The sequence below is a fragment of the Canis lupus genome, chromosome 3 (genome assembly GCF_011100685.1).
Source record: "Canis lupus familiaris isolate Mischka breed German Shepherd chromosome 3, alternate assembly UU_Cfam_GSD_1.0, whole genome shotgun sequence".
Lineage (NCBI taxonomy): Eukaryota > Metazoa > Chordata > Mammalia > Carnivora > Canidae > Canis > Canis lupus.
This window is the reverse complement of record NC_049224.1, coordinates 54,260,203-54,278,574: the sequence shown is the minus strand read 5'-3', so window position 1 is coordinate 54,278,574 and position 18,372 is coordinate 54,260,203. Positions and strand designations below refer to the sequence as shown.

Below are 18,372 nucleotides of genomic sequence, written 5' to 3'. Positions count from 1 at the left end.
GCAGGGCTGGGCTCCAGGGCGGAGGCGGTCTTCCCGGCCGAGCGCAGAGGACCGGGGGTTCCCGGGCCGGCGGGCCCCGCCCCCTTCCTTCCGCCTCCTGAGGGCGTGGCTCCGCGGGGGCCGGACCGGGGGCGTGGCCGACCGGGGCCCCGCCCCCTCCACTCCGGCTCCGGGCGGCGCGGCAGGGCGGGGCCCGCGGGTGGGGTCGCGGGGGCGGGGCCTCGGGAGCTGGCAGCCCGCGCACTCTGCAGGAGCTGCAGCTGCCGCCGTCCGCGCCTTCAAGGTCTCGCCGCTTCCTCACAGAGACCCGGGCTCGGCCGCCATGTCCGCCGCGGACGAGGTTGACGGGCTGGGCGTGGCCCGACCGCACTATGGCTGTGAGTGCGGGGGCTCTGCGGCGCCGGGGCTTCGGGGTCGGGCTCGCTGCCTCCGGGGAGCCGTCCTCCCGGGGGCGCGGGCCGGCGGGGTGGCTGCGGGCCGCGCGGACCCGGAAGAGCCGGCCTGGCCGGGCGGCGGGCGGCGGGCGGCGGGCGGCGGGCGGCGGGGGAGGTGGCGGGCGGCGGGGCGCCCAGCAGGGTCTCCGAGGCGGCGGCGGCGACGACGCAGGCGGCCTCCTCGCCAGGGCCCGGGCGCCGCGACCCGGGGGCCCCACCCATGCCTCCCGCTTCCCGGCGCCGCCGAGATTTGGGGCTGGGGGGGGCGGCCTCGGGTGAGGTGGCAGGAGGCCGGGGCAGGGCGTGTCCCGGAGACCCGGGCTCAGCTCGCGCTTAGCGGGGAGGCGGCGAGGAGGCGGCGCGGCGCGGCCCGGCCGGGGGGTGCGGACCCGCCCGCCGCAGGGCAGCGGAGAGCGGCGGCCCCGGGCGGGCCACTTAGGCTCTCGGGCTTAGTTCCCTCCTCAAGATTGCAAAAATTAAAACAAAAAACAAAAAAACAAGAAAAAAAAAAAAAAAAAAAAAAAGAAAAACCTAACCCCAAACCCTAGGACTTCCTCATTTTCCGAACCTCATTTTCTGTAGCTGTCCATGGGACGTCATTGGACTGCAGGCGGGAGAGCTCTACCCGGGGCCCAAGGAGAGTCCCTGGGAATCCTGAATTCCGTTTTCGTTTTATATCCTGGGGATAATGGCCCGTGTTTAGGATCATTTCACTCAACAGTTATGTGTGCGGTGCTGTGTCACTTTGTGAAATTAAAAATGAGTAAGACTGGGCCCTGCCTTCCAAGAACGTTTTAATCAGAGAGAGGGAGAGACAGGTGTACGACCTAATGATAGTAAGGTGTAATAAAGATAAAAGCTGCTGAGCCAGCCCGGCAGAAGCAGTAGGGTGGGTGAGGAGGAGGGGTTGGGGGGAGCCAATGAGAACACAGCCACGTTTCAACGGAGCCTTGAAGGAGGTAAAGTTTGACTGGGCAGGGTGGGGTCGGAGAGGTAACTTGAGGAAAGAGCAAGAATTAAGGTACTGAAGAGTAGAAGGGCGTAGTGGGAGGAGGAGGGGCAAGGGAGAGGGCAGCCAAACTGGGAAAGGCCTTGAATGCCATCCCAAGGAATGAGGAGTTCCTGCCATACCCCTGGGTGCCCATGAAGGGGACAGACTGAGACAGACTGCTTGGATTTGAATCCAGGTCTGAGGACTTAATAGTGGTGGAGTTCAGATCACCCGGGGCTGTTTCCTCATCTGTAAAATGGGTGTGATAATCACAGGATTGTTGTGGGGCTTCAGGGAGAGGATGCAAGTAAAATGCTTCACCGCACAGTTACTGCCACTTAGTTCTCAATGACTGCTGGCTTTGGTTATTAATAAAAAAGGGAAAACATGGGGCCCCTGGATGGCTCTGTGGTTGAACATCTGCCCTTGGCTCAGGTCGTGATCCTGGGGTCCTGGGATCAGGTCCCATAGCAAGCTCCCCACAGGGAGCCTGATGTCTCCCCTTCTCTCTGTCTCTCATCAATTAAAAAAAAAAAAAAAAACTTATAAGAAACAAAGGGTAAACCTGATCAGCTCCATATATAGAGAGAGCCTGGCAGACCAGAACACATTTGGGCCAAAATCTCAACTCAGTATTTTTCAGGGTACAATAAAATTTAGTACATGTTTATATTATCCTTAAGAAAAAGGTAGAACAAATGTAGTTGAAACCCCATAGTTCCTGTTTAGGAACCCCATTGTTGTGCATCTGGCTGTCCACACGTCCACAGGTTACCCTGCCTCTCTAGGTGACTAACTGGAATTTGATGCTGTGGCATTCTTTTATCACTCAGAAGGGTTACAAATTTTTGTGTTTGCATTCTTTCTTTCATGTTTTAGCTGTCCTGGATAATGAGAGACTCACCGCAGAGGAGATGGATGAGAGGAGACGTCAGAATGTGGCTTATGAGTACCTTTGTCATTTGGAAGAAGCAAAGAGGTAAAGATTGGTGGGCTGGAAGGAGGGAGCTGTTAGAGTGTGAATACAGATAAAGATCTCTTTGAATCTGTTGCAGGTGTGAAGGTAGGAGGCTGGTAGTTTGAAGGACTAAGTATAGGTAGGGTATTTTTATTCATGGGAGCAAGTAGCCTTGATGGTGGTTTATTGTGAAACTCTCCGATGGGCACTTAAGTATTCTGAAAAATTTCTAGATTTGTGTTGTTTGGTTTCTTGCTTACGATGCTTGTTTTGGGCACTACCAGCTGTAGGGGAGAAATAACAGTTTTGTTATTTTTTCAAGCCCCCCCCCCCTTTTTTTAAATGAGATCCACACCCATCTTGGGGCTCAAGAGTCACATGTTTTTTGACTAAGTCAGCCAGGTACCCCAGAAATAGCATTTTTGAAGTTTGAAGTTCTTGGTCTTAATGTTTCGCTAATTCTCCACTGCTTTTGATTTACATACGAATTGGATTCATTTCCCTCTTGGTAGCCATCTGGGAATGGGCCCATCCATTTGGCAATGCTCAAAGTTTACCAAAGCCAGCATCCTCCACATTCCTTGTGAAGTGAATGTATAAGGGCAGTTTTCCTTTTCCAAATGCCCCAAGACCTCATAGTCTTATTCCTAGAGTGTCAATTTGCTATCTGTGGTTCATTTCTTCTGTTTTGTTGCCTGTGTTCCTTTGCAAGACCCCAGGGCAGATAGCTGTAATTACAGATCCTGTTTCCTGTGTGTGAGCTTTGGTGGAAAAGGCCAGTATGGGTTAATGAAAGGTATTTGTGAACGAAGTCTAATGAAATTCAAGGATGTTTCAAATGGTTCTGATAAACATGAGTATTTTTGTTTGCTTTGGTTAATTCTGAAAATCTTAAAAAAGGCTCTAGGAAAGTCCAGAGAACAATACAACAAATGTCCTCATATTCCTGAAGTTACAAGTCTTAGTCTTCAACTCTTTTCCTTTTCCTCTCCAAAGACACAGTTGGAGTCCCTTTTGTGCTCCTCCCTGGTCCCATTTTCCTTCTTCTGTCTCTGGGGCTACCTCTAGTATGCATTGGGTGTCTTAAATCCAGGCTGCTTTTCTGAGCTTTAAAGCTCTTCCTTTAGACGGGAGTGGGGGGTGGGGGGTGGTTGAATTAGTGGTGATTTAGGTGGGGGAGAATGGTAATAACACTTGTTTTTCTAAATAGAAGGTTAGACAGCAGGAAGTAAATATGTAATTAGAAAAGGGGATGTTTCTCATACGGAGTTTGTAAGGGACTCATGGGGGTGTGGGGGGGACTATTCGGTCCTTTGTTGCTTAAACTGTGGACTAGATCTAGATCTTGTTTTAGAAGGTCAAATGGTCTGAAAGCTGCAGCTGTATCTGAGAGACCATCTTGTGCTCTGTGAAGCCTTTGGTGTCTCTGTTGAGGTGACCTGGGGCTGAGAGGGAAGAACCCCAACTCCCTTCCTCCTTGTGAAGCAGTTCTACTTTTGTTTTAATCTTGGGTTTCCACAGTAAAATTCCCTTTTAACAGAGGGTTTCTTGGCTGCCACTCCCTTGCTACCACTAACGTAGTTCAACTACTCCTCTGCTTTAACCGTTTCATTTCAGGTAGGAAATGAGGAAATGGAAGCCTGAATTTGTGTGGTCTACTTGTAGTTTTCTTGGTTGAGCGATAGTTTTTTGTTTTAAATCCATTCTTACAGTGGTTCTTAACCCAGTGTGTGCATTAGATCACCCGGGGAACTTGAAAATATAGACATCTGGGGCCTTAGCACAGAGATTCTGGTTCAGTAGTCCTGGGCTGGAAGGTCCAGTGGTCTATTTATGTCTGTCTGTTTTATGCTTCCAGTGGTTCTGATGTAGTTGAGAAGCAAGATTTAAAAAGCTCAGCCTCTAGCCTGACTAGAATGGGGATTTCTGTCAGTCACATTTCCTTCTTCGAGTGCTGTAGGAGCAAGGCACTTCATTTCCATCTACTCTGGGGCATGTTCTTTTCTGTCAGGTGTTTTTCCCAGAATAGAAAAGTAGCCCGTTTCCTTTAACATCCATGATCGCCTGGCCTTTTTTTTTTTTTTTTTTTTTTTTTTCAGTTGGATGCTTTTGCATACTTAGGCAGTAACTGAGGCAGTCAGACATTTGTGCTAGTCTTTATTTTTTATGCTTTGGGTTATAAGGGAGGGTATAATAGTGGCATATTGCCCTATTGGCCTGGCATCGTGGAAATGTGCATGGTTTATTTTATGGAGGCAATCACAGGATGCAGTGATGGTGGTGGTTGTTGTTTAAAGCTTTGATTGGAAGATCAACTTTGGAGGCATGTATTTAGATTTTACTACCAGAGGGGGCTAGGAAGAAGCCTGAGGATGTCCTGCAGAGAAAAGACTGAGATCCCTACCAGCCATCTGAAGTGGCTGCTGCCGTGCTTGCTTCGGCAGCACATATACTGAAGTGGCTGCTGCCACCCATAAGAAGTGTTTGAGGTAAACCACAGACAAATCACATGCCCTTCTGTATTAGCTGAGGCTTCAGCTCCAGTTGTTTCCTACGCTGGTGAGCTGGGCTCTACCTCATATGCGGCTGGAGCCCCACATTCCCCTCTAGCCAGAGCCCAGTTTGCCTTTTTGGATTGGCCCCCTGTTTCCTTCACAACCTCCACCCCTCCCAAGTCAGAGGAGCCTCAGGGTCTGGAATTTATACCCCTTCCAGGTCCAGGAAGAAAGATCAGAGAGATCAAGGGAGAAAAGGTTTCCCTCTTTAGTTCTATTTATAATACTGATACTCCTCCCACTGAAAGCTCCCCCTTAGAGCACAGTGGCTCCATTGTGTATCCTAGGGCGCTCTATTTTCTCCTGTACCTGTAAGAGAGCTCTTTCGTGGGAAGAGAGGAGATTGTGTAGAGAGTGTGAATATGAGTGTGTGGAGACCGTGAGTGTAAGGGTGTTTGCAGAGAAATGAGAGTGTATTAGGGCTGTGGGTTTGTGTTCCCCTCAAAGGCTAAGTGGGAAAATTTAGGAGTGATTCCACAAAAGTGTGCACCAGGAGTGGTTGGAAAAAAGAAAATATAGAGATTCTGTTTTTCCCTGTTTTTTGGAGAGTAGCTTTAATAGGGAAATAATAAAATATCATAAAATATCATCTGAGGATTCAGGGCTTTTTGCTGAGGGCTGCAGAGCAGACCAAGGACTTTATTTATTTTAAAGATTTTATGTATTTATTCATGAGAGACACAGAAAGAGAGAGAGAGAGAGGCAGAGACACAGGCAGAGGGAGAAGCAGGCTCCATGCAGGGAACCCGATGTGTGACTCAATCCTGGGACTCCAGGATTATGTCCCGGGCTGAAGGCAGGCGCTAAACCACTGAGCCACCCAGGGATCCTCAGATCAAGGACCTTAAATGTGTTTTTTTTTTTTTTTTTTTTTTTTTTTAAATCTTTTTGCCTGTTCTGATTGTGCTTTCCGTTTGTTTCGGCTAAGGAGCAGTTGTATAGTAGAGATGAATAGCATTTTCACTTAGTTGAGGGAGGTGAAATTTAAATATGTGAGGTACAGTAGGTGCTTGAGTTTTGGTCAGGAGGAAGTAATAGAAAGGTCAGGCTGTTCACGTGAACAGCCCAAGAAGAGAACACATCAGGCTGGGCTGAGCAGGCAGTCTGCAGGTGAGGAGAATGTCTGAGCTGAGCCAGGAGAAAATTCGGTTAGGTTAAAGGTCACAGTCAGAAGCGTAATCCCAGCACTCTTTAAGTTTGATGATTAAGCATTTACTTCTTTCAGAGGCTTGCTATCATGGGCCACCTTCCTCTTACTGTGTCCATACCCCACCTGAAGGGGCAGGGCCTACCCCCACATAGAAGGGAAAGTAGGGGCTCTGGTTGGTGTCAGACTGTCAGAGACGATGCCTCGTTAATAAGAACAGAGCACTAGATAGAGGCATTCTTCCTTCTGTAATTTAGGGGAATTGTAAGAGTATCTTGGACAGAAATCTGTTCTTGAGAACAAATTTTCTTTTGTGCCTATGTCTTTGTTGTTGGCATTGAACAGGATGGGCTTTTTAGATCTCTTCTCTTCATGGGATCAAGATTTCAGTAACATCGATATATCCAGGCTGGCACACTGTGATCATGAAAACAAGTTAAAGACATTTAAGATTAGGCAAGAAAATAAAAAATGGGTAGGTGATGTGGCTCGGAAGAACAGCTTGCCCACCAGCTTTCTAGAATTCTCAAAAGGAGGAATGTCACTTTATTTTTAGGAGGTTGACCTATGCTCTTCTTTAATAGATGAAAAAACTAATTTGACTCATGAGACCCTGTGTGAATAAGGGGGCCACATAGATGTAGCTACTTAATGACACATTTGACCCACAAGCTGGGTGCATTCATGTATTCATAATTATCAAAGTGAAATGGGTGGGATTTAGTCTTTTATTTTTTTTTGTATTTTTTTTTTATTGGAGTTCGATTTGCCAACATATAGCATAATACACAGTGCTCTTCCCATCAAGTGCCCTCCCACCCTCAGTGCCTGTCACTCAGTGACCCCATCCCCTCACCCACTTCCCCTTCCACTACCCCTTGTTCGTTTCCCAGAGTTAGGAGTCTCATGTTCTGTCACCCTCTCTGATATTTCCCATTCCTTTTCTCTCCTTTCCCCTATAATGGGATTTGGTCTTAACTCTTCAAATGATGACACAGACCAAAAAAACTCTATTCTCTGAAACTTACTTTGGTGCATCTGCCTTGGATAGACTCAGTGGTAAGAAGTTGATTGCATTTAAAAGTGTGTTTGTTAAAATTGTTCAAACTAAGAGTGCTTTTGCACGTGGTTGTAATGTTACAAATAGGAGGATTAGTTCCTAGTGTGGCCAGAAAAATGTTTTGCTGCCTTTCACCCTGTGGTGAATCTGAGACCTTTAGCAGAAGTTAGAGTTAAAAAAGTGTGGAGAGGGACGCCTGGGTGGCTCAGTGGTTGAGTGTTTGCCTTTGGCTCAGGGCAGATCTCAGATTCCTGGGATTGAGTCCCACATCGGGCTCCTTGCAAGGAGCCTGCTTCTCCCTCTGCCTGTGTCTCTGCCTCTCTTTCTAGGTCTCTCATGAATGAATAAATAAAATCTTAAAAAAAAAAATGTGGAGTGGCGCCTGAGTTGCTCAGTCTGTGAAGCATCTGCCTTCTGCTCAGGTCGTGATCCCAGGGTCCTGGGATCAAGTCCTGCATTGGGCTCCCTGCTCAGTGGGGAGTCTGCTTCTCTCTCTCTCTTTCTGTCCCCCCACTGCCCTCTCCTCAGTCTCTGTCTCTCTCTCTCTCTCTCAAAATAAATAAATCTTTAAAAAAAAATGTGGGGAATAATCTGGTATATATTAGGCAGTCAGCTATCATTAGTACTAAGAAAAGTCATACGGCTATAATCTCATAATATTTATAATGAAATGAAACAGATATTTAAGTCTGAACAAAACATTTAAAAATCCTTGACCGTTGGGCACCTGGGTGGCTCAGTGGTTGAGCATCTGCCTTTGGCTCAGGTTGTGATCCTGGGGTTCTGGGATCAAGTCCCACATTGGGCTCCCCACAGGGAGGCTGCTTCTCCCTCTCCCTGTCTCTGCCTGTGTCTCTCTGTGACTCTAATGAATAAATAAATAAAATCTTAAAAAACAAAAACAAAAACAAAAACCTTGACCGTTGAGATATGCGAAGTTAAGAGAATGAGGACTTTCAGTTTTGGCAGGGGTGAGTTCTGATTCTGCTTTTTGCAAGTTGTTTAACCTGAGGGAGTGAGCCTAAATGTGTACTTTGCAGAATGGAGATACCCTGCATCTTAATGGAGGTGCTGGGAGGATTACATGCATGGTAGGCACTCAGTAGATGTATTATTTATCCTGGTCCCTGGGGCAAAAATAAATTTAATATGAAGATGATGAGGCATTAATACATGTTTCTGGAGAATTATCTGGGCACTTTCAAGGTCTTAAAAGACAGTAGCCCTAGTTTTTCACTTCAGACTTAAGGTTTGTTTGGAAGGAAATGACAGAAATAGAGGATACCTCTAGGGGGTGGAGTAGGGGTGGAGGATGTGAGAAGATTTTTCCTTTTTATTTTAGTGCCCTTTGGTATATTTAAAACACTTTTTACAATGATCCTGAATTTTATAATAAAAAAAAAAAAGGAAGGGCTTAAGTAGAAGAAAAAACTATCTATATAATTTTTAGATAGTTGCATTCACGAATTTAGGTTTTTTAATTGCTATATTGTCTTAATTACTATTTTCAGTGGTTATATAATATCCATTATTTGGCTAATTCCAGTTTAAAATTATGTTGCTTTGATTGCTGGATAGTTTAAACATTTTCCCCACATATTTGTTTATCAATTTTATTTTATTATGTAAATTATTGATGACATTTGTCTAGTAGGGTCATGGTGTTAACTTTCATGAGCTTTCTCTTTTAATATGGATGCCAGTCTTCTGTTATATTTACTACCAATATTTTCCTTTGTTTTTCCATTTTGTTTTTTCACTGTACAAAAGTTTTATTACTTTAGTTTTTTTTTTTTTTTTTTTTTTTTGGTTTTTATTTTATTGATTCATTTGAGAGAGAAAGAGCACAAGCAGAGGGGGAGGGAGAGAGAGAGGGAGAAGCAGACTGCCTGCTGAGCTGGGAGCACAGTGTGGGACTTGATCCCAGGACTTTGAGATTGTGACCTCAGCTGAAGGCAGATGTTTAACCATCTGAGCCACCCAGGCATCCCTATTTTAATTTTTTTTTGAAGATTTTAAGTAATTTCCATACCCCTTGTGGGACTCAAACCTAGAACCCTGAGATCAAGAGTCACATGCTCCACTGACTGAGCCAGCCAGAGGTGCCCCTGTAGAGAAGTTTTAAATTTTGTGCAGTTTAGGTGTTAAATCTTTTTTTTTTTTTTTTTTTTGTAATTTCTTCTACTAATTCAAAACCTAGATAGTTTAATTTCTCTAAAGCCTTGCTAAAATGTGAAGTTTTATATTGTTGGCTTTTCTTTGATTTAATGATTCAACCTTTTTTTGAAATCTAGATTTTAATTTAAAAATCTTATGATGTTTCTAAATTATTCTGTCATTTAAAAACAGTCTTAGGGTACCTGAGGCTCATTCAGTTTAATATTTGCCTTCAGCTCAGGTCATGATCTCAGGGCCCTGGGATTGAGCCCTGCATCAGGCTCCCTGCTCAGCAAGGAGTCTGCTGCTTCTTTTCCTTCTCAAATAAATAAATAAAAAATTAAAATCCCGCCCCCCAATCTTTTTACTAGCTACTAGCAATTGATATATACTTTGTCAAATACTAAAGTATGTATAGTTCTGTTTCTAGACTCTTTATTTTTTTTATGGTAAACTATATATTTCATTTTTCTTTTTTAAAGATTTTATTTATTTATTTTGTGGGGGTACAGAGGGAGAGAGAATCCCAAGCAGACTCTGAACTGAGCATGCAGCCTGCCCTGGGGCTCGATCCCACAACCCAAGCTGAAACCAAGAGTTGGACACCTCAGAGTACCCAGTGAGCCACCCAGATGCCCCTATATTTCGTTTTTCTTGAGAAAATGTGTAGAACTTCATTTTCTTGTACTTAGAAATATCCGAAGTTAACCTGATTTTAGCTCCATGATAAGTAACTTTTTTTTTTAACAATTTTTCGTGATTTGAAACTTGTGAAATTCTTGTTTCTTAAAGTTTCCTCAAGTTACATATGAGAGCTGATGTTGGCTTAGTAATTTTGCCTGTAATGTAGAGACTCTTGACTTATATTATCTTTTTTGTTTTAGCTCTAGGAAGTTATTAAACCTTTAATAATTGGTTCTGATTTATTGGTTCTGTCCTGGGTACCTGTTGGTAGGTTAATCTGTATGTTAATGTTTATGTTAAATCAGCATTCTAGATATGCATCTCACATTTGTCTTCTGATTTACTAACGTCTTGATTTTTCTTTTTTTTCCTGGTTCTGTTAATGATAGTTGCTTTGTCCTATTGCAGTTTTCATTTTGGACCGTTAACTGCTTTTCCTTCTCTGTTCTTGTTACTGGATGAAATGGTCTCTAATTATTATTATTATTTTTCAATTATAATAAATAATAATTATTATTATTCAATTGCTTTTTAAAAAATATTTTATTTATTTATTTGAGAGAGAGCAAGTGAGAGAGATCATGAGCAGCGAGAGGGAGAGAGTGAAACAGACTCCCCTGATGAGCAGGGAGCCCAATGCAGAGCTTGATCCCAGGACCCCGGGATCATGACCTGAGCCAAACACAGGCGCTCAACAGACCGAGTCACCCAGGCGCCCCAAAATGGTCTCTAATTAGTTCATGAAGAATAGTGTGACACATAAAGCATTCTTTTCAGGCGGAAAAAAGGAGCTTGAAGCCAAGAGTTGGGTTAAATACTTTACCAGTTCCCTAAGTCTTATTTTCACTAAGTCTTGGGGTGGGTGTGACCTTGGGAAACCAGTGTTAACTGGCTAGCTGAGTATGGATTGTCTACCACTCAAGGTTGGGAAAGTCTAATTGGGCTAAGTGTGCTGTTTGTTTGACTGAATTTGGCATGTATTTCTTCTGGTCTTAGAGGTCAGAGTAACAGTTGTGTTTATATATGTTTAATGTTCCCTATGAGAAAATAGTAAAAATATATTTGAGAGCCTAAGTTGGCATGTTCTGGGCATTTAATTTTTTGGATTTGCATGGTGACCTGTGTCTGATTTCTGCATAATTTCGTCTGCTTTGAAGTTTAGCAATTTGGGGATATCTATTGATGGCAGGACCTATTTTGAACATTTTTAAGCCATGTGGTGTTTGACAGACTCCTGGTTGTTTCCAACTGAGGTTGCTAAATAAACTCCTTCACAGGAAGTATTTGTGTAAGAAAGTGCTGGTAGGCAAAGTGAGACCATCCGGAAGTGATTCATCTGACTGGGGTTGTTTGTTTAAAATTTGGGACTTGGTTACCTAGAGACCATATCTTTGAGCAAACTGAGTGAAGTGCCACTTGACTGTAGAGGTTCTGTTGCCTACCTGATCGAATCAGGACTCTGCTGCTTGATTTTTCTTCTAGGGGAGCTCTTGATATTCTGATTGATCCCTGTGCATTGACAGTGTGTGACTCAAACATCTTAAATATATAATAAGTAAAAGATCTGGTTAATGTTTTATTTGGTTTTTTTTTTTTGTTTTTTTTTAAAGATTTTATTTATTCATGAGAGACACAGGAGAGAGAGGGAGAGAGAGAGTGAGGGAGGGAGAGAGAGAGAGAGGCAGAGACACAGGCAGAGGGAGAAGCAGGCTCCATGCAGGGAGCCCAACGTGGGACTCGATCCTGGGACTCCAGGATCACACCCTGGGCTGAAGGCGGCTCTAAACCACTGAGCCACCTGGGCTGCCCTAATGTTTTATTTTGAAGAAAAAGTTTACTTGCTTAAGCTTGAATGTTGTCTAAATTTTTTTTTCTTCTAATTCTATGTTGGGAAGAATTGCTTTTTTTCAATAAGGCATTTTATTACAGAAATCTCATTACTTCAGATACTTTTACAACAGCTGAAAGTAAAGAAAAACCCCCAAACCTCAAAACCCAACCCTGCAATTTGCAAGGAGATTGTAATAGAAAATATTTCTGTCTGCCCCAAGATCATTGTCCTCCTCCGCCTCTTTATTGTCATCCTCAGTACCGCTTATTGAGCACTTATTATATGCTAGGCACTGTGCTAATAAGCACTTTGCATTGTCTCAGCAGCTATTCTTGAAGCTCCATGAGGTGCTTATTCTTATCTACATTTAACAGAAAAGAAAGCAAAGCTTCAAGAGTCTGACTTTGCCCATCTAGTAAGTGGTAGATCCAGATTTCTAGTTTGGCAAGTACCTACCAGGTCAGTTTGCCACTGCAGTACTACTGCTTCTAAAAATACAGCAACAGTAACTACCGGTAATTAAGCAGAATGATGATGTACTTCACATACAACATTGCTTTGAGATAGGCATTATTTTTATTTTAAAAAGGGAAACAGGGATCCCTGGGTGGCGCAGCGGTTTGGCGCCTGCCTTTGGCCCAGGGCGCGATCCTGGAGACGCGGGATCGAATCCCACGTCAGGCTCCCGGTGCATGGAGCCTGCTTCTCCCTCTGCCTGTGTCTTTGCCTCTCTCTCTCTCTCTCTGTGACTATCATAAATAAATAAAAATTTAAAAAAAATAAATAAAAAGGGAAACAAATAAATTAGTATCACTTGTCTGACAGTCCTGTAACCATCTGTGGAGTTTGAGCCCAGCTCTGTGTGACACCAGGACACTACTGCTGTCAACCTCTATAGACAGTGAAGGGGCAACATTTAAGACCACCGTTTAAGTCAGCTAGTTCCTAGAGATACTAATTGCCTAGCTCTGATGGGTGAGGTAATGTCAGTGCCTGCGTACCACTTCATCTCTAGCCTGCCATTCTGACTGTATAAGGACAATTCTCTGATTTGTCTCATGTCTTGTCTTGTTTTGTCTCATATCTTTATGTCTAACTAGAGTGTTGGACTCTGCCTTATACTTTTTTTATTCAGTGCAGAGCTAAAGATAGGGATGGACATAACTAAATAACTGCTAAATGTTTGTTGATTGGTGAAAGATTTGTTCATGCTTACAAGAAATATAGTAAACATAGGGGCACCTGGCTGGCTCAGTCAGTGGAGCATGCGATGCTTGATCTCAGGGTTGTGGGTTTCAGCCCATGTTGCATGTAGAGATTACCTAAAAAAATAAAATCTTTAAGAAAAAATATAATAAAATCTAAGTTAAGTGATTTTTATATGTGTCTAGAAACATGATTCTGGTCTGTGATAAATGTGTATGTTTAACTTTTTTGACTGAACTCCCACTCGCTAAGACTGTTTCCCTGGAAGTGGAAATGGATGCGATAGAGGTTATATAGTTAAATATGGTCTCTCTGGGGAGGCCAGAGAGTTCCCAGTTAATTTTCTTGTTTATAACCTGATATCTGCTTTTGATTCAGCTTAGAAAGACATTTCTTCTTCCCAATTGCTTGTTTTTAAAATAATGACCTCATGCAGACAGGAGTGGCAAATTGGATTGGAAATTGCCTTGGATCGTTTGGCAAGAACTATATTTTTTGGTGTTGTGGGTGGAGGAAACTCCTGTCTAAAGGCCTCTATTTCTTCTTTACTCAGAATACCTTCCTGTTGACTCATTGGAAATCATAACGAAAAGCAGAAGGAGCCTTGGAGAGGCAGCTGCCAGCCAGCCCAGGGCTTGGCTTCTGTTGGGGCAGATGTTTGGGGACTGAGAGGATGTTGGCTTTAGGCAAAACTGTGAGACTTCTTAGTAGAAGGAAAATACTGTTATTGTGATGGATATTTATCCTTAAGGTACAAAGTATTCACCTGCTTCTAGGGATCATTAATCGGCCACATAAAAAAACAAAATATTTTCTTGAATAGGATTAATTAGTGTTCCTAAAAGCTAAAGCAGAAGGAACTGAAATAAAAAAGGAGGGGATGAGGCGAAATTAGAAAAGGAAAGCTGAAAAGGAGGAAAAAGCTATTATCATAGATAGAAAAATGATATAAAAATAATTTAAATATGAAAAGCCTTACAGTATAGCCAGTCATTTCATTACAGATAACATGCCAATCATGACCTTTAGAACAGCTAAAAGGAAACAAAATTTACTTACTACTTACAGGACTATTGTAACAAAATGTTTTTCTGCTCTGAAAACATAACTGTTATGTTATTAGTTTGCACAATTCTTTTTTTTTAAATTTATTTATTTACTTTTTAAGGTTTTTATTTATTCATGAGAGGCACACAGAGAGAAAGGCAGAGACATAGGCAGAGGGAGAAGCAGACTGTCATGCAGGGAGCCTGATGTGGGACTTCATGGGGGACTCAGGGATTATGCCCTGAGCCACCCAGGTGTCCCTTCTTTTTTAAAAGATTTTATTTATTCATGAGAGACACAGAGAGAGGGGCAGAGACATAGGCAGAAGGAGAAGCAGGCTCCCTGCGGGGAACCAATGCAGGACTTTGAGGATTTTTCTTTAAAAACTTGAGAATCGGGGATCCCTGGGTGGCTCAGCGGTTTAGCACCTGCCTTTGGTCCAGGGCCCGATCCTGGGGTCCCGGGACCGAGTTACCACATCAGGCTCCTGGCATGGAGCCTGCTTCTTCCTCTGCCTGTGTCTCTGCCTCTCTCTCTGTGTGTCTCTATGAATAAATAAATAAAATATTTAAAAATAAATAAATAAATAAATAAATAAATAAATAAATATGGTGTGTGTGTGTGTGTGAGGATTCTCAAGGTTTTTTTAAAGATTTATTTATTTATTTATTTATTTATTTATTTTTTAAATTTTTTTATTTATTTATGATAGTCACACAGAGAGAGAGAGAGAGAGGCAGAGACAAAGGCAGAGGGAGAAGCAGGCTCCATGCACCGGAGCCTGATGTGGGACTCGATCCCGAGTCTCCAGGATCGCGCCCTGGGCCAAAGGCAGGCGCCAAACCGCTGCGCCACCCAGGGATCCCTAAAGATTTATTTATTAAAAAAAAAGATTTATTTATTTATTCATGATAGACACAGAGAGATAGAGAGGCAGAGACACAAGAGGAGGGAGAAGCAGGCTTCATGCAGGGAGCCGGATGTGGGACTTGATCCTGGGTCTCTGGGATCACACCCTGGACCGAAGGAGGCACTAAACCCCTGAGCCACCCGGGCTGCCCTCACAAAAATATTTTTAAGGCAGATTTTAGTGTTTTTTTTTTTTTTTTAAAGATTTTATTTATTTATTGATAGGGACAGAGAGAGAGAGAGAGGCAGAGACATAGGCAGAGGGAGAAGTAGGCTCCATGCAGAGAGCCCGACGTGGGACTCGATTCAGGGTCTCCAGGATCACGACCTGGGCTGCAGGCGGCGCTAAACTGCTGCGCCACCAGGGCTGCCCAGATTTTAGTTTTTTAATTAAAACTTTTTTTTCTTAATCATTAAAAAGATCCCTGGGTGGCTCAGCGGTTTGGCGCCTGCCTCTGGCCCAGGGCGCAATCCTGGAGTCCCAGGATCGAGTCCCACGTCGGGCTCCGGGCATGGAGTCTGCTTCTCCCTCCTCCTGTGTCTCTGCCTCTCTCTCTCTATGTCTATCATAAATAGATAAATAAATCTTTAAAAAAATAAAAAGAAATAGATAATACATGAACCTGTTACTTAGAGGCTATGGTAGGGTATATGGTGGGGAAAAAAGTCTGTGTCCCAGAGACCCAGTTTTTCCCCAGGTAGAACCACTGTTATGAATATGTATCCTTCAGTAGGCAATATTCTGGATGTATTAATACAATCACTTTTATTTCCTTGTTTAGAAGTGATAGTGCACTGTACATTCTGCTTTGCATCTTGTAACTTATAACACGTGAATACATTAGAGTGCTCCATTTTTTTGTCTTCATAGTTGCAGCTCTTCAGTGTAAGGATTTAACCTTCCAGTGCACGTTTTTCCCCAGCTTTGCTGTTATTAACAGTATTGTAGTTAGCAACTTTGTATGTTTGTCATTTTGTACTCTGAGTATTATTGTAGGATAAGTTTTCTTCTTCTTCTTCTCCTTTTTTTTTTTTTTTTTTGTAGGATAAGTTTCTAAAAGTGGAATTTTGAGTCAAAGGGAATGTTTACATTTAGTTTTGATAAATATTGTTAATTTTCTCTGTGTGGAGGTTGTACCATCCACAATATATGAGAGGGCTGCTTTACTTATTATTTTACCAACCTGGAGTATTAATAGTTTTTTAAATATTTGTGAATTTCATAGGTGAAAATAGTATTTCATTATAGTTTCATTTTCAGATTATCTAATTCTGAGTGAAGCTGAGCATCTTTTTAAAAAACATTTGTATGATAAAAGGGTTTTTTTTTTTTTTTTTTTTTTTAAGTAGGCTCCACACCCACCCAGTATAGGGCTTGAACTTACAACCCTGAGATCAAGAGTCATGTGCTCTACAGCATGAGCCGACAGAGCCAGCCAGGCATCCCTGAGCATCTCTATACATGTTTAAAAGCCATTTATATTTCCTTTTCTGTCAATTGTTTTGGTAGAATCCTTTGCTCCTTTTTCTGTTGAGTTATTGGCTTTTCTTACTGATTTGAAAGAGCTCTTTATAGAGGGAGTTGACTCTTTGGATGCCATATGCATAGTAAATAATCTAGTTTGCCCTTTAGCTTTCTACTTTAAGGTTTTAAAAATAATTTAGGGGGATCCCTGGGTAGCTCAGCGGTTTGGTGCCTGCCTTTGGCCCAGGGCGCGATCCTGGAGTCCCGGGATCGAGTTCCACGTCGGGCTCCCGCCATGGAGCCTGGGCTCCCGGCATGGAGCCTGCTTCTCCCTCCTCCTGTGTCTCTGCCTCTCTCTCTCTCTCTCTCTCTACATGTCTATCATGAATGAATGAATGAATAAATAAATAAATAAATACATCTTTAAAAAATAATTTATAATTTTATTATTTTAAAAATAATTTAGAATTTTAAAACATGTTTGAATTTATAAAATGTTTATTTATTTACTTTTAAAAGATTGTATTTATTCATGAGAGACAGAGAGAGAGAGGCAGAGACATAGGCAGAGGGAGAAGCAGGCTCCCTACAAGGAGCCCAAGATGGGACTTGATCCCCGATCCCAGGATCATGCCCTGAGCCAAAGGCAGACTCCCAACCGCTGAACCACCCAGGGGTTCCTAAATGTTTTATATTTTTAGCTTTTATGCTTTATGTCATTTTTAGAGGATCTTTATACTGATAATATACAATAACATTTCTCTGTGCTTGCTTCTAGTGCTTTTAGGATGTAAAGAGTTTTAGCAAGTAACTGTTTGATCCATTTTGAATTTTTTTGGTGTGAGGAATGAGATAGAATCCTGCTTGATTTTCTTTAGATGATGTTTGGATAATAAATATTTGGCATCAAGGACTTTCTCATGAAATGTATTCTGTAGTTTGCCATGCTCTCTAGTCTATGAATTGAGATCTTTTTTTTTTTTTTTAATATTTATTTATTCATAGAGGCACAGAGAGGGAGCTGGGCAGAGACACAGGCAGAGGGAGAAGCGGGCTCCAGGTAAGGAGCCCGACATGGGACTGGAGGCCCGACATAGGACTCGATCCCGGGTCTCCAGGATCATGCTCCGGGCTGCAAGCAGCACTAAACCGCTATGCCACTGGGGCTGCCCTGAATTGAGATCTTAATCTTTTTCACAACAAGACAAGTTCGACTGTTGAGACTTCTGAGACATAAAAAGATCATTTTAGAAAAATTGGCTAGAATATTCTAAAGTACTTTCAAGCAAGTTGTATTGTGCCATAAAAAAAGATTAGTGTGTAATGAAGATTAGCATTGAGGAAACAGGTTTTAGATTAACAACGTTGGCATATGTACTGTGAAGAGATGAATTAACTTGCCAAACTAACGTAATTTTTTTGCGTTAAAGGAGAGTACAATTCAGGATTTGAAAACTGTGGGGCTGACTTTCTAGATCACTATTTTTTGAGGTGTATTCTATTAATGAGTGCTATGACATTAAGAAAGAAAGGATTTAGTGGTCAAATTTCAGAAATCATGGATTAAGCCAAGTTAAAAAGATTATTTAATTGGTGGGTTATATGGACTCTTTATTATGGGCTGTAAGTTCTGAATCTCTGGGATCCCTGGGTGGCGCAGCGGTTTGGTGCCTGCCTTTGGCCCAGGGCGCGATCCTGGAGACCCAGCATCGAATCCCACGTCAGGCTCCTGGTGCATGGAGCCTGCTTCTCCCTCTGCCTATGTCTCTGCCTCTCTCTCTCTCTCCCTCTGTGACTATCATAAATAAATAAAAATTAAAAAAAAAAGTTCTGAATCTCCAAGGGAGAAGATAGTGTAAGCAATATTCCTCAAGCGTAGTTTACCATCAGACTCTTCTCATAGACCATCTTTCTTAGGATGGTGTTCC

General features: G+C 42.8%; 1 protein-coding gene across 1 annotated transcript in view; it reads left to right on the top strand.

Annotated features, from left to right (window-relative positions):
• Nucleotides 1-217: 217 nt before the first annotated feature.
• The window catches only part of IQGAP1 (IQ motif containing GTPase activating protein 1), a 107,851-nt gene continuing 89,696 nt past the window's right edge, over nucleotides 218-18,372 (top strand). Inside the window, exons 1-2 of the mRNA XM_038532895.1 lie at nucleotides 218-377; nucleotides 2,305-2,404. Coding sequence (XP_038388823.1) covers nucleotides 323-377; nucleotides 2,305-2,404 — 155 coding nt within the window. The 5' untranslated portion in view covers nucleotides 218-322. The remainder of the gene's footprint in view (nucleotides 378-2,304; nucleotides 2,405-18,372) is intronic.